This window comes from Dromiciops gliroides, chromosome 4 (genome assembly GCF_019393635.1).
Source record: "Dromiciops gliroides isolate mDroGli1 chromosome 4, mDroGli1.pri, whole genome shotgun sequence".
NCBI lineage: Eukaryota > Metazoa > Chordata > Mammalia > Microbiotheria > Microbiotheriidae > Dromiciops > Dromiciops gliroides.
Window position 1 is genome coordinate 93960465 of NC_057864.1, and position 16419 is coordinate 93976883.

At 36.4% G+C, this 16419-nt stretch overlaps 1 protein-coding gene across 2 annotated transcripts in view; it reads right to left on the reverse strand.

Moving 5' to 3' along the window:
• F13B (coagulation factor XIII B chain) overlaps nucleotides 1–16419 on the reverse strand; it is a 39147-nt gene that overhangs the window by 8696 nt on the left and 14032 nt on the right. The window contains exons 4-8 of one of the 2 annotated variants that reach the window (XM_044004219.1): nucleotides 15117–15293; nucleotides 14420–14596; nucleotides 10155–10334; nucleotides 9873–10058; nucleotides 8666–8848 (exon numbers count right to left, since the gene is read on the reverse strand). In XM_044004219.1, coding sequence (XP_043860154.1) covers nucleotides 8666–8848; nucleotides 9873–10058; nucleotides 10155–10334; nucleotides 14420–14596; nucleotides 15117–15293 — 903 coding nt within the window. The remainder of the gene's footprint in view (nucleotides 1–8665; nucleotides 8849–9872; nucleotides 10059–10154; nucleotides 10335–14419; nucleotides 14597–15116; nucleotides 15294–16419) is intronic. The other variant, XM_044004220.1, reaches the window with a different exon arrangement.

Genomic DNA, 16419 nt, shown 5'->3' on the forward strand with positions numbered 1-16419 from the left:
ATGTAAAAAAAGAAACAATCAATTAAACTCTAAAAAATGAAAAAAATAGTAGAAAATGTGAAATACCTCATCAGAAAAGCAATTGATCCAGAAAATAGATCAAGGAGAGATAATTGAAGAATTATTAGACTACTTGAAAATCATGATTAAAAAAAGCCTAGACACTATATTTCAAGAATTTATAAAGGAAGGGCAGCTAGGTGGTGCAGTGGATAAAGCACCAGCCCTGGATTCAGGAGGACCTGAGTTCAAATCTGGCCTCAGACACTTGACACTAGCTGTGTGACCCATGGGCAAGTCACTTAACCCCCATTGCCCTGAAAAAAATTATAAAGGAAAACTGCACAAATATCTTAGATATAGAGGATAGAGTAGAAAGTGAAAGGATCCATCAATCACTATCTGAAAGAGATCCCAACATTGAAAGTCCCAGGAATATTATAGCCAAATTTCAGAGCTCCCAGATCAAGGAGAAAATATTGCAAACAGCCAGAAAGAAACAATTCAAATATCATGGAATCACACAAGCTTCAACAGCTTCTACATTAAAAAAGCAGAGGGCTTGGAATGATATTCCAGAAGGCAAAGAAACTAGGATTACAATGAAGAATAACCTACTCAACAAAACTAAGTATAAGCCTTGAGGGGGAAAAATTGGCATTTAATGAAATAGAAGACTTTGAAACATTCCTGATAAAAAGACCAGAGCTGAATAGAGAATTTGATATTCAAACAGATTCAAGACACATGAAAAGGTAAAGATGAAAGAGTAATCATAAGAGACTCAATAACATTAAATTATTTACATTTCTATATGGAAAGATGACATGTAACTCCTAAGAACCTTATCACTTTTTGGACAGTTAGAAGGCATCTACCTAGAGAGAGTGAGTCAGTTATGGTGGGATGATCTCCCCAAAAGTAAATAAATTGGTGATAAATAGGGATACACTGGGAGAAGGGAAAGGGAGAAGTGGAATAGGGAAAATTTTCTCGAATAAAAGATGAGTGCCTTTTCAGTAATACAATGATCCAAGACAATGCCAAAAGACTTATGGTGGAAAATGTTCTCCACATTCAGAAAAAGAACTATGGAGTCTGAATGCAGATTGAAGCATACTATTTTCACTTTTGTTGTTGCTTTTTTTGTTATTGTTCTTGCTTATTCTTTCTTGTGTCTGTGTGGTTTTGGTTTTTTTTTTTTTTGCTTTTGTTCTGATTCTTTTCTTACAACATGACAAATGTGGAAATATGTTTAACATGATTGTAATGTATAATCTATATCAAATTGCTTGCTGGTCTTAGGAGAGGAGAGGGAAGAGAAGGTGGGAGAAAAATTTAGAAATCAAAAAAATATTTTTGCATGTATTTGGGGAAAAAATTTAATTTTAAAAAGAGTACAAGGAAGAGCTTTGACAGTAGAAGGGAAAATGGGAAGGGTTGGGTGCAAGCAATGCTTTAACTTCACAGGCAATTTTTGAAAGAAGAAATCAAAGCTATTTATAACCCTATAAAAATGCTCTAAATCACTGTTGATTAGAGAAATGCAAATTAAAACAACTCCGAGGTACTACCTCACACCTATCATAAATGACAAATGCTGAAGGGGATAAGAGAAATTAATATTATACTATTATATTAATAACTAATTATTAATTTGTGATACATCCTTTTCTTTTCATTTCTGTTAAAACTTAACTCCTGAAAAGACCACTTAGCTTCTTAAGGGCATGGCTGAGTAATGAAATTTGCTCCTAACTCTCAAGGCACATGCTAGTTAGTTGGGAAGGACACCAGCCAATCAGGAGACCTAATTCCTGTTTAGAATATAAACAAAATTCAGTCTGAATGAGAGTTTAAGGCAATTCAGCTCATGAGGGAGAAAACTAGCCAAAGAGGTCCAAATGGAGATGGATTCCCCTGCCCTGATGCCTTGAGGCTGTTATGTCTCATTATCAAGCCACATTCTCAGCAGGAGGAAGTAAAGACTTTTAGCCCACCTTCCCATTAGGGTTAATTTTAATCAGTCATGGGAGTTCTCTTTCAGAAAGAATTAAGTGCTTTTCAGGGCCTTCCTTTCCCTGTCTTTTTTTTTTACTTAGGCAAGCCAACAATCAACAAACTGATGGTCAGTCAACAAACCATCAGTTTGTTGATTGTCAGATAGCCTAATTAATGAATTGATTATTTATTACCTAGAAACTTGTCTCTCAGAGTTTTCATTCCTCTTAGGAAAAAGAAGTACATTAATAAAGCATTGGTGGAATTGTGAACTTCTCCAGCCATCCTGGAAAACAATTTGGAACAATGCTCAAATAGTTACAAACTCTTGCATACCCTTTGACTCAGTAATACCACTACTAGCTCTGTACCCCAAAAGGAGCAAAGTAAAAAGAAAAGGTCCTATATACACTGAAATATTTGTAGCAGTTCTTTTTCATGGTATCAAAGAATTGGAAATTGAGACAATGCTCATCAGTTGGGAAATGGCTGAACAAGTTGTGGCATATGATTATGACAGAATACTATTGCGCTATAAGAAATGACAAGGAGGGTGGTTTCAGAAAAAAAAAACACATGGTAAGACCTATATTAACTGATGCAAAGTGAAATGAGAAGAACTAGGAGATCATTGTGTACAGTAACAGCAATATCGTAATGAGATCAAATGTGAAAAATTTGGCTATTCTGATCAATACAATGATCCAAGACAGTTTTAAAAGACTCATGATGAAAAAATGCTATCTACCTCCAGAGAACAGGTGAATTCTGAGTACAAATTGGTTTTTTTTTTTGCTTTTTTGTGACATGGCTAATATGAAAATATGCTTTGCATGATTTCACATGTATAATTGATATTGTTTTGCTTGCTTCTAAGTGAGTAGAGAGGGGCTTGAAGGAAGGAAGAGAATTTGGAATTCAATTTTTAAAATTCAATAAATAATAAGTTTTTTTTAAAACAAGCAAACAAAAACACATTAACAAGCTATAAGCTACTTTAAACTTTGTTCCCTAAAATAAAAATCTTCAAGTTTCCTTCTACTCTTAAACTCTTATCAGAGAAAATTCAAGCAATATATGTCTTGCCTAAATTCAAGAGTATCTGAAATGATTCATAGAGGAAAACACTATCCCAAAAAGAATTCTTGAACCTTTTGTTAACATTACTTTGAGTTCCATAGAATAAATAGAATACAAACTAGTATTGCCTTTTGGATAGAAATGAAGTACTTGATAAAATGTTTTTTTCAATGTTAATAAGAACTTAACACATCTCTCTAAAAATTACAATGAACATTAATTACTACAATAAACTGTAGCCCACTTTCAACATTTATACACTTTGAGGATTAAATATTAATTTCATAGTTCTGATTCAAGTACCAATTAAAAATTTTAATAATGAAAGATTTACAGTTTTTCAATTAATAAACTTTTAACAGTATGTGTACTAAATCTCATGAAACAATGTTGTCTGTATAAACAAGTGGTAGGAAGATGTTTCACCAGTGGGGGATACCTTGACCTCCTTATCTTCTTCTTACCCTTTCTCTCTCCTGGACTGGCCCAAACCCATCTGGATTGCTAATAAACTCATAATGCTTTGATTAGATGGCAGTCATCAACTCTATTCATTCCAGTGAGATGGAGGTCTTGTAGACCTTACCACCTTCCTTTACTCTGCCTCTAAAACCTCCAGATTTCTCTCTCCCCACCACTGTCATCTGAGCCAGTCGTCCAGCTGTAACTTAAGGACCCCTAGACCTTTCCATCCATTCTGCTGAACCCTTAGGACTTCTGAACCTTTTCATCTGCTCAGAAGCTGAACTTGCTTTCATGTGTTGACTTCCTTAATTAGAATATGAGCTCCTTTAGATGTGAGCTCCTTTAGAGCAAGGACTATCTCATTTTTGGCACAGTGGTTGGCACAGTTATGTGGCATTGTTTAATAAATGCTTTTTTATTCAACGGTCAGATTATCCAATGATGGCAGACTTATCTCTACCAGCAATTACTTTAAGGAATTAGTTCACATGCTTCTTTTCTGGAATCTTTAGAAAGTTTTTTAATGCATACTAGACAATTGGAATCATGAGGCATGCTACTAGGTAAGATATTTGTCCTCACACAATCAGGAACAGAGATTCAGAGAATGCCCTTTTATGGGAGCTGATCTTCTCTCCCACTGATACACTCAGGATAGGCATTGTGCATCAGATAGGGCCAAAAGACAAGGGCACAACTCTCAGTATGATTTTTGAGTGGCTGACTATTCCAGATCATGTCCAACAGCTTACCAAAACCGTGATGGGAAAACCTACTGTTCACTGATTGACAAGAAACAGATATTCAGAACTTTATCAGCTTTAGACTCTTTTATTGCTATTTTTGGGGTGATTGTATCAGGAGCTCTGTGCATTTAATGTCTTTCCTCCACCATCTTAGCTCTGCGCCCCCCCCCCCCAGGTTTAGTCTCTTCAAATATATTTAAAGTTTCTTAAAGAATGAAAATGGTAAAGGTTTAAGCTCCTGACACAGGATGTAAAGCTGGAGACACTGGATCAAAGCCATGTGCAGACCCTGCAGGCCTTTCTTTGGGTAGCTGTAGGTTTTAAAAACAAAGTATTTTTCAAGATAAATTAAAATTATTTGTTCTTAGTTTGTTGATCTTTTCAGAAGATCCTGTCTTCTTTATCCTGATATCCCAAAGGTATCCTTCCTCTCTTCCCATCAGTGCTTTTGGTCCCCTCACCTTCACCCCATATCATCCCACATATACCTAGAAGGAGCTTGGGTAGGTTCTGAAGAGATTTGGCTGATGTAGAAAGGAAGTCTTGTGTTGCTAAGCAGAACTTTACCTGGGAATCATGAGCAGTGGGCTTTCTGAAACTTGGAAATATAATTCCTTTGCTAAGGTTCCTCCTTTGCTGGAAGAGAATTGTGAATTAAAGTCCTAAGATTTTTTTTTATCCTCAGCCTTAGAGCTGCCTGGTTGCTAGTGGCAAGAAGCAGTGAATTGCAAGGAGCACCTCCCCATCCCCATACACACACATACACACACACACACACACACACACACACACACACACACACTTTGGGTGGAAATCTATTTTCCGCAACAGGACTTTTCAAATAAACAGTTTTTCAAGGAGATATATATATATATAAACATACTTTGACCTAGTGATGTATATGTATATACATACTGTGTATATATGTTTATATCTATGTATGTAAATGTGTATGTATGTATGTATGTGTGTATGTGTGTATGTGTGTATGTGTGTATGTGTGTATGTGTGTATGTATTCTGGATACCAAACACTTATCAAAGAAACTTGATACAAAGATTTTTTTCCCCCATTTGACCTCTTCCCCACACCATTCTCCTCAAACAACTTTCCCTCTATCATTGGAATTGTTTCCTTTTTGTGTCTTTAGAATTTCATTCTTGAGAACTTTCCCTCTGAAAATTAAGAAAATTGTATTGTTTCTATTCTGTAATTGTTTTCATTTTGTATCACTACTGACATTTGTCTCTGAGTTAAGTTTGAAAGTTCAGTTTTCCTGTAAGTCACTCATTGTCTGTAAGTTAACTTAAGAAATCCAGTTTTCTTGCTAATCACTGTTCTATTCTTATATCAAAGAAATCTGTTATCCTTGAAGGATGCAGGTGGATGGAAGGGAGTCTGTTCTGTTATCTCTGCAACACAGGCTGTCCTTCAAGAAAGTCTGATCTATTATCACTGTGTCACTGATCAGCCATGCAGGTGTACCCCACCAATGAGCTTTCCATAGCAATAAGATAGAAGGAGGGGTTGTTGCTAACCCTGCACTCCAAATTTCCAGCTATCCATATTTTCCCCCACATCCATAATGCTGCAGTTTTATAAACAATCAGATTATCTTCCACATCCATAATGTTGCCTTCTAGGTTTTTGATGATCCACCTTTTATCCATAAAAATAATCTGTTATCCCTCATTTAGGGTCTTTGGCTTGCTTAGGAGTTAAAGACCCCATTTGTAGGTAACTGCTAATCTTACCAATAAATTGAACACACTTGGAACTTTGTTGCCTCAGTTTACCTTAATTTTAATTGTAGTACCTCCCTCCTAGATTGGTTTCCCCTGGAGAATATTATTCCATGGGAATCTTACCTATGATTTTTCTGAGTCCTTTGGAATCTGTTTTACTCTCCATTTCTACCATAAATTCTAATATGGAATGAAAAGTTATTCTCAACAATGAGTTCTTTGTTGGTTAGAATCAGGAACATAAAACCAGTTTCCCCTGATCACTTCTTTTATTTTTGAATACTGAAATTATCATTAAGGCAAGCCAAGAAGTTATTGTCTACTATGCTTTTGGCAGAGTAAATAATCTCCAGGAAATTTCTGGATAATTAAAGTTCCCACCTCTATCCCTCCCACCACCACAATCACCCACACCACCAACACCCTGCCTCAGCTCCAATTGTATCATGTAACTATGTGATCTGCTTCTATATTTTTCAAAAGATTCTTTATACTATGTGGGGTGTAGGTTCCCACCCACTAAATAAAGATGATTACTGAGGCAAATATGAAAGCTGGGAACATTCTCTACTTTACTCTGTTCATGTAGTCATTATCAGAGCAAAAATCCCAGGTCAGCTCTTATTAATTTCCATTTACGTAGGAGGTATTAGTAATGTGCATACCTTGCACTCAGAATAGTGCTGGAGTGCTTCTCTCTAAATGATTTTCTCTGGAATAGGTAATCATTGGCTTTGACAGGGCCCAGTCAAAGCAAAATTGCCATTGATCATAAAGTAATACAGCAGTCATCAAAACTTTCATACTGGTTAAAAAATAGAAAAGTAGATCAATGGAACACACTAAAATAGAACAGGGGGAATCAGAAATAATGGAACTCAACAACCCAGTGTTCAATAAACCCTCAAATATAAATTACCTGGGAAAAAATTTCCTATTTGACAAAAACTGCTAGGAAAACAGGAAAACAGTCTAGCAGAAATTAGGCTTTGACAAAATTTTGCACCATATTCCACAATCAATGCAAAATGGTTATAAAACTTCAAGTTGCACAAAATAATCCTAGACCTTTCTTCTTTTGATCTCCTGAATATTAAATATCATGCCACAAAAAAATTAGAAGAAAAGAAGTTCATATACCTTTCACCACTATAGATAATGTAAGGTGTTAATTATACAGCAAAAAAAGTGATAAAGGTAAGTAATATAGACAATAGATAATTCAAATTTCATGAATTTAAAAAGATTATGCACAAAAACACTAATGCATTTTTATAAGAAAACTTTGGCTCAGATATCTCCGATAAGCATATGACATTACACACATATATACATACATACAAATACATATATATATATATATATATATATATATATATATATATATATATATATATATATATAATTAAAAGAATGTTATAAAACCAAAAGCCATTTTCCAGTAGATAAAGGATATGAACCAAAAGTTCTCAAATGAAGAATTGTAAACTTTTAATAACCATATGAAAGAATGCTCTATATAACTAATAAGAAAAGAAATACAAATTATAAACAACCCTGAGATTTTATCTCATACCCAGAAAATTGTCAAAGATGACAAAAGATGGAAATGCCAATATTAGAGAGGTTGTGGAAAGACAGATACTAATTCATTGTTGGTGAATCTGGGAACATAAACAACCATTCTGGAAAATAATATAAAATTATACAAATCAAGTGGTTGAAATGTCTATATCCTTTTATCCAGAAATTCCACTGTTAGGCCTATGCCCTGAGGAAGATACTGGCAAGAGAAAGGCTCTATATACAACAAACCATTTATAGCAGCACTTTTTGTTTTAGCACATAACTAGAAACAGTCAATATTTATTGATTGGGGATGGAATAAACAAATTGTGGTACATCAATGTAACAAAATTTTACCATGCTATAAGAAATTATCAGCATAATTACAAGCTGCTTTTGAAGACAGGGATTATTTTTGGCTTTCTGTACATCCTCAACCCTTAGCACAGTGCTTGAAACAGAATGGGTGTTTAATAAATGCTTGTTGACATGACTTGAAAGATTCACAGCAAAATGAACAGAGTTAAGAAAATAATAAATTAAATGCCTAAAACAATTTGAACAATGGAAATAATAACTACAAAACAGTGAAACTGAATGCTGAAAAACTATACAAAACAAAGTTAGGCCCAAAGAAGAGCTATGAGCAGGCAGCATACCCACCCCCACTCTTTTGCAGAGAGGAGGGAACAGGGGTTGATAAATATAAAATATTGCACTTATGCCAATTTTTTTGAGGCACTGACTTTTTTTGTCAAAATTTTGCTAAATTTTTTCTTCTCTTCCTTTTTTTCTCTCTATAAAATAATTTATAAGGAATGATTCTCTGGGGAAAGGGAAAGAGGAAGATAGATGTGGAAATCTAGGCAATATAAAAGCAAAAGATCAAAAATCTATTTTTAAAAGAAGTAAAACAGGATCCATCAGGCAAAACTTTCAGAAATTTTCATCTAGAAGGAATCATGAAGAAAAAATACATATATGTATAGGAGAAAGATTTTAATAATTATTTTCTATCATAAAATGTAAGATACAAGAATACACACAATACATAGGTCTTACCTAAACAAATGGGTGGAGTTGACCACTTTCCTTGCACACACTCCGATTTTTGAGATCCATTCAACAAGTAATATATATTGCATCTGTACTCCACTGAGGACCCTGTTACATAGCTTGGCAATAATTCATCAACAATAGTCCCATGATCAATCTCAGGTGGTGGTTTACAGTTTTCATTGTTTTCTAATAAAAAAGTTAATCACTGAAATAATATAACATGCAATTATAAGTGCATAATCTCTCCTGTGTTTATTTTTCATATCACTTTATTCAGAGAACAATCATTTGTTGTAGTACATGGAGAATAGATCTTGAAATCAGGAATATGGGACAGATTTTGTATAACTGCTAAAAAATCCATATTTATATAGCTAACATTTCAATGAATACTTTACAATTCCATTCAATGCAACTCAACAGGCCTTTATTAAGTCACTATCATATGCAAGGTGCTATGCTAGATTTTGCTATAAACAGATAAAAATAAAAAATGATCCTCTTCCACAAAATTCGTGAGATTCACACACATAGATGTCTAATCATGGAGACTGCTATTGAAAAAATTTAGATAGTCCTACTCTAAGAGTCTTTTGAATTAAACTTGTTTCAGTGAGGACAGACATTAATTACATTGACCACAAGAAGAATTCTAGTCAAATGCTCCTCTTTCAGCCTATTGTTTCCTTCTGTTTATAAAACACAGTATTGCTACTAGTCATAGCATAACTTGAACAGAGGTGTCCCAAGCATAAGAGATGCCAGGGAAGGTTGTTGTTATTTGTCCCACTTTCTCAAAGAGGACCATGATGTCATCAGGTGATGTCATAACTTGCACTGAATTGGATTTTACGTGAGGGAGGGCTATGCAAAATCACTAACCTCACTCTCTCCTCCAGAGCCACCTGAGTCCAGTATCAAGATACCAGGAAGAATGGAGATAGTCCCGGATATTTAAGGCAATTGGGGTTGTGACTTGCCCAGGGTCACACAGTAAGTGTCTGAGGTGAGATTTGAACTCAAGTCCTCTCAACTTCAGGGCCAGTGATCTATCCACTGCACCACTTCACTGGCCATGCCAGGGCAGGCACTTTATTCATAACTAATTCAACCAGTATATGCTTGCTAGAGGTACATAAATTTACTAAAGCAGAAGGCATATGATTGGTCTAATCAGTCACACCATTTATCTTGAATATCACATACTTACCAATGCACTGGGGAGGTGAGCTCCATTCTCCATTTTTACAAATTATCTCATCAGATCCCTTAAGATGGTAGCCATTTTCACAAGTATATGTCACCTTATCCCCATTGTAATAGATCTTAGAAAGAAGGTTTGCCATGCCATTTGTGATGGCAGGTGGCTCCTCACATGGTATTTTTTCCTTTATTTCTGAAAAAAAAAAATTCCCACAAACAAAAAAGAAAAGATGACTTACATTTACATGACAGCTCTTACTGGAGAAAGCTGGACTGATCTATTACTAACCAATGCAGTTGGGAGGTGTTGTCCATTTCCCACTCTCACAGCGTATTTCTTCTGATCCTTCCATCTGAAAGTTAAGCTCACACTCAATGTGAATTACCTCTCCATGCCGGAAGGTATTGGGATGAGTTTGCATTTGGGCATTTGAAAGCAGTGGTGGCGGAGGACATCTATTTCTTCTTTCTTGAAAAAAAAGAAAACTTCATTTGGTTATATAAGACATGGTATAGAAAAAAAAAGGGGGGGGGCTCTAGTTCTAGAATCAGAAGAATTGGTTCCTGATACCAACTGCTCCATTTAGTAGCTTATGGGACTCTGATCACTTAACCTCTCCATGTCTCAGTTTCCTCAAATTAAAAAACGTGAATAATGATTCTTGTACTGGCTGCTTCAAAGTAATTGTGAGGAATGTAGTTTAAAAGCTAATTCCCTTAGTCCTGGAGACAGACTCAAAGAGGAATTCAACTCTTGACAGGACCAGTAGAAGAGAATGGAACTAGAGAAAGAGAAGCTGTAAGATGCCACTTGATTTTTTTTTAAGGCAATGAGGGTTAAGTGACTTACCCAGGGTCACACAGCTAGTAAGTATTGTATCTGAGACCAGATTTGAACTCAGATCCTCCTGAATCTGGGGCCAGTGCTCTATCTACTGTGCCAGCTAGCTGCCCCCCTTTTAAAAATTTTTTGGGGGGGACAAAGAGGGTCAAGTGACTTGCCCAAGGTCACACAGCTAGTAAGTGTCAAGTGTATGAGACACGATTTGAACTCAGACCTCCTGAATCCAGGGCTGGTGCTTTATCCACTGTGCCACCTAGCTGCCCCTGTAAGATGCCACTTGGATCTGTGGCCTCGGGCGCCCCAAGGGGACCACCCCTCCCCCAGTGCAACTGCTCCCCAGAAACCGTCCCAGGCATGTAAGCCTCACATGCCATGCCCAGCGCAAGCCCCACTCAGAGGGGATAAGCACGAAGGGCCTCAGGCATACCCCGATTTCTCCACCCAGCCCAGCTTGGCCTGCCCTGGGGGCACCAACAAATTAGCTTGGCATGTGTGGGCTCGGTCAGCCTGAGTTTCAGGAGGACAATAAAGCATTATATAGCCTGGGGGGCAGACAGTGAAGGGGGGCTTTCAGTTAGGAGGGGAGACATTGAGACATAGTGAAGCAGAGGAGGTGGCTGACAGTGAAAGTGAAGGAGCTAGGAGGAATAGTGAAAGCAGCGGCAGTGGTCAGCATGCTCACAGGTGAGAGACTCACAGGCAGCAGGAGAGAAAGTTAAAATGCCATCAGGTCATATATTTCTTGCTTTTATTTCTAAATTGGTTCTCATAAATAAACCCTTTTGCTTTAATTGAAACAAGTTTTTTAATCTTTTCCTTATCAGGCTGGGAGAAGCAGTGGGGGAGGGAGAGCCCCCCCAATAGACTTTTCCCTTATTAAATTAAAAGCAGTCAGATAGCCAGCCAGGAGTTCACAGATTAGGACCAGTTAATATAATTTTTACATCTGAAAGAGTAGATCCAAACCTAACACAAAGCCACAATCCAGGACTCTCGAATGGAGGCTCCTAAAGGCTTGAGGTGTTTGGGTAAGTTTTGTTAGTGAAACCCCTAAAACTACATTATTGCCCCAAGGCAATAATCCTAGATCTTTCTTCCCTTGATTCTCCTTTTTAGGAGCCTGAAGCCTTTTCCTCTGGGCCTATTTACCTTTGTTTGTTTTAAATGTTTACTTTGTCCTTATTGGTATCTGATTGTTGGAAAATACTTGCTGAAAATAAAGTTGAGAAGAAACAACTGAGAGGGAATGATCTTCCAGAGGACATTACAATAGACCTAACAATAAGGTGTTTTGCCAGAATACTATTTCTGACTAGTAATTCAGAGTTAAGAGAGGGAGAGAGAGGGGGAGGGGGAGGGGGGAGGGGAAGGGGGTGGGGAGAGAGACTTACAGATCTTTTGATACTACTTCTCAAAGTGGAAGTAGAGTGTTTATACCAGGAAATCCATCTGGGTAATGACTCAAAATTAGGGTGATGGGCAAATAGGAGTGGTTGAAAAACCTTGATCACCATATCATCCCTTAGCACTGCTATATTTGTGTATACACACACTGATATATAGATATATGTGTATATACATACATGTATACATATATATTATTATATACATGTGTGGTTTATATGCATGTGTGTGTGTAGTCTCTGACCTCACAGAACTTACATTCCAAAAAGGATTCCCATTAGGAAGGCATGCTCCAAGAGGATAGAGACTGTTTTGTTTTTGTATGTGTCCAGCACAATGCCTGGCACATAGTAGGGATTAATAAATTCTTGCTTGCTTAAAGTACAAATGTGAGCTATCATTATTTTTATTATTATGAACTAATAGTTCTAGTCAAGAAGACCTGTAATTAGGTCCCATTACTTATACATAATGGTTTTGTTAAACTGACTAATTCACCTAATCTTTCAGTGTCCCCAAAAAAGAAAAGGCCTTGAATTTTTTGTGTCACTTTTAGCAGCCTGATGAGGCCTATGGAATCCTCATAAAATACGTTTGTTTAAAAAGGAAATAAACCAAAATACTTTTAAATAAGCTCATAGACCCCAGGTTAAAAACCCATGCTAAAAAATAAGTTGATGAACAGTCGAAGAACTACACTGACAGAGGAACTGACAAAGTTTCCTACATGAAAAAAAAAAAAACCACATATCCAGACCAAAAGAAAAAAATTTCTTACTATTACACATCTCTTACTATGTTACATAATAGGCAAGACCACTGGTTTGGAGAGTTGGAACAAACTTTAAATAAGTCTATATTCAAGAAATAAATTATGTATCAGTAGTCACTATGAGGTTCTTTTAGTTAAAGCTTGATTATCTTATTTGAAATAATATGTAAGGCTTTCTCTTTGTAGGTTAAGATGCTGTAGAATCAAAAATATCCAACACACTGACTAAAGAGAAGGTATCAGTTGTTCAGAATGACTTAGTAACCAATTTATTCAATTCACAGAGAATATGCTAATGACTTGCTAAGCATAGAACACTATGCTAAGTCTTGTAGAAAATAGAATATTAAGGACTTGGACTTGGACTCCATGGACCTTGTTGTTTAGCATGGTGTGAACCTTCTATGAGTTTATTTGTTTTTTGACACCTTCTTGGGATCAAAGATATAATAGCATCATAGATAGGATTACTAAGGGTTACTACAGCTGACATTTCTAGGTAGCCTCTTCAACCCAATATTAACTAGGCCAAAGCAGATTAACTTTTGAAAGTGGATGAGCAGGTTAAGAAATGTTTTTCTCATGAGTCTGAGCACACTTTGCTACTTCCTATTTTATTCCCCTTTTTTTTTTTTGAAAATGTAATTCCACAGAAGGGTTCAAAATAAGACACAATCATTTGGAAACTGAGAGTTTTGGGTACCTCAAAAACATAGCATCTCCTCATGAAGGAAACAACTTTATTTGACCATAACCATAGATTAAGAACAAAACCATTTTAAAATAATTTAGGTGTTCTACACAGTAATAAAAATGTTTGACATTCTTGAGGTGAAATGCTACATGTTGCTGTCAACATCTATCTACCACTAAATTATGTTTGGCTTCAAGTTGAGATCCTGGTTTAAAATTTCTTGCAGTGATTAAGAATTCAATATTTTGAGGGCAGCTAGGTGGCACAGTGGATAAAGCACCAGCCCTGGATTCAGGAGTACCTGAGTTCAAATCCGGCCTCAGACACTTGACAGTTACTAGCTGTGTGACCCTGGGCAAGTCACTTAACCCTCATTTCCCAGCCAAAAAAAAAAAAAAACAATTCAATATTTCAAGATTCTATCAAAGCATTTATAAAGGCAGCATGGATAAATAGTTGGGTTCAGAGTTAGGAAAACTTGGATTCAAATATTGTTTCCAACACATACTGACTTCATGTTCCTAGGCAAGTCACTTAAACTGTCACTGCCCCAGGCAACTAGGACCATAAATTGCAGAGAGGCTAGCAGGTTCATATTAGGAGCTCCCTGCACTAATGAAATTACAGGTTTGGTATATAAATATAAATAGGTGTAATATATATATATGTGTGTAGGTACTATATATATCATACATGTGTGTTTGGAAACATCTATACTTTTACATGATTAAATCAAGATTTAGAGACTATTAAGGATTTGTTTCAGAGTTGTTAGAAACTCCAACTGATGAAGGAATTCTATTATCCTGTTTATGAGTATGTAGTCAAAAACAAAATTACCTTCACACACTGGAGGTTCTGGGTACCATCCAAAATGATAGCACTGAATTAAATCTGACCCACTGAGATAGTAATTTCCAAGGCAGAAAAACTGAACTACATCTCCTTCTTCATAGATTTTCTTCATGGGATTAAAGTGTCCATTTTCTATTACTCTTAAAGGAGAGCAGGTTAATCCTGAAACCAATGAATGAAAATATCAAGAAGTTAATGTCTGTAACACAGAAAATTCACTTAATATTTACATATGTTATTGCTAAGATATTGTTTTCCCCATTAGACAGTGAGTTCCTTTAGAATGAAGATGGTCTTTTGCCTTTCTTTGCATCACCAGTTCTTAGCATTACACCTGATACATACTAGGCACTTAATAAATACTAACTGGTTTAAGGCAAAGTCATAATCACTCAAGTATTTTTAAATCATAAAAATGTATGAAACTCGATGACATTCAAAAATGCTAGTTTTAAAGATGGCATAGATGGATTCATTAATGTAGTTTTACATAGGATATAAAGGTGCCCCCTCAACTACATTGGAATTTCAATGGCCATTTCTTTTCACTATCACCATAGCTAAAAACAAAGAAAAACCCATGAAACATAGGATGTATCAACAAGATAAATTATATAAAATGAAATAGAACTAAAGGAACTTTTTTTAATGGAAAGAAATTATTTTCAAATTTGCCACCTACTAGTACATTTTGGAGTGAGAGACCATCCATATGGATGACATTCTGCCTCTTCAGATCTCTTTCCCCCAGTAGTGAAGTATCCATCATCACATGTATAGTGCAGTTTCTCTTTTACACTAAACATCTTCTGGCTTGTGGAATAGTTCCCATGATATAACTCAGGGGCCAGGCAAGTTTCTAATGAAAATTTTCACCAGAAAATGTCATATTCAGGTCACTTATTGAAAAACAAGTCACCCCACCCCACAAAAAAAATGTATTACCACTTATTGTAGAATACTAAGAAATCCCAAAGTCCTGGATCACTGAATAAAGGATAATACTTAACAAATCTAAGCTTAGAAACATTTCAAAGTACTTCAAGTAAATCTTCCTCTCTTTATTTACTCTTCCACCCCACTCTCTTACTCATGGTGCTCTTGCTACTACCCAAAGTCCCCACCCCAAGCCCTTTCTCCATTTCATTCTATTCTGCTTGTTGCTGCTCATCCTTCATTTCCAAAGAGACGCGTAAACTGGATTTAAGTGAGGCAGAGTTCCACAAAGTCATCAACCTCACTCTCCCAGAGTTATCAAAGTCGAATGGCAAGACAAAAGTCAAGATGAGTGGCAATGACCCCAGGATGCAGTAGACAACCGTGGCATCTTCAATGTCTGACCAAACTCTAAGGACTAGCTCACCTACCTTTCATGTCTACCTGTCACCTAGTTCTAAGGCTACAAAAAGCTGTAGCATGCACAGAGGCCATACTATTCCCTTCCCATATCAGAAAATTATTTTTCTTTTCTCTCCCTTCCATCCCAATTGAGACTCAATATAACTTTTTTGTTTGTTTGTTTTTGTTTTGTTTTTTGGTTTTTGGTTTTTGGTTTTTGGTTTTGTTTTGCGGGGCAATGGGGGTTAAGTGACTGCCCAGGGTCACACAGCTAGTAAGTGTCAAGTGTCTGAGGTCAGATTTGAACTCGGGTCCTCCTGAATCCAGGGATGTTGCTCTATCCACTGTGCCACCTAGCTGCCCCAGTCCAATCATCTTTAAAAAGTTATATTGAGGGGTAGCTAGGTGGAGCAGTGGATAAAGCACCGGCCCTGGATTCAGGAGTACCTGAGTTCAAATCCGGTCTCAGACACTTGACACTTACTAGCTGTGTGACCCTGGTCAAGTCACTTAACCTCAATTGCTTCACCAAATAAATAAATAAATCATTGGACCTGTAACCAAAGGCCCTGGGTTCAAATCTTAGCTCCACCATTGATATTTTTGTTCAAACATGTCCCCCACATTCACTTCATTTTTCGTCCCAA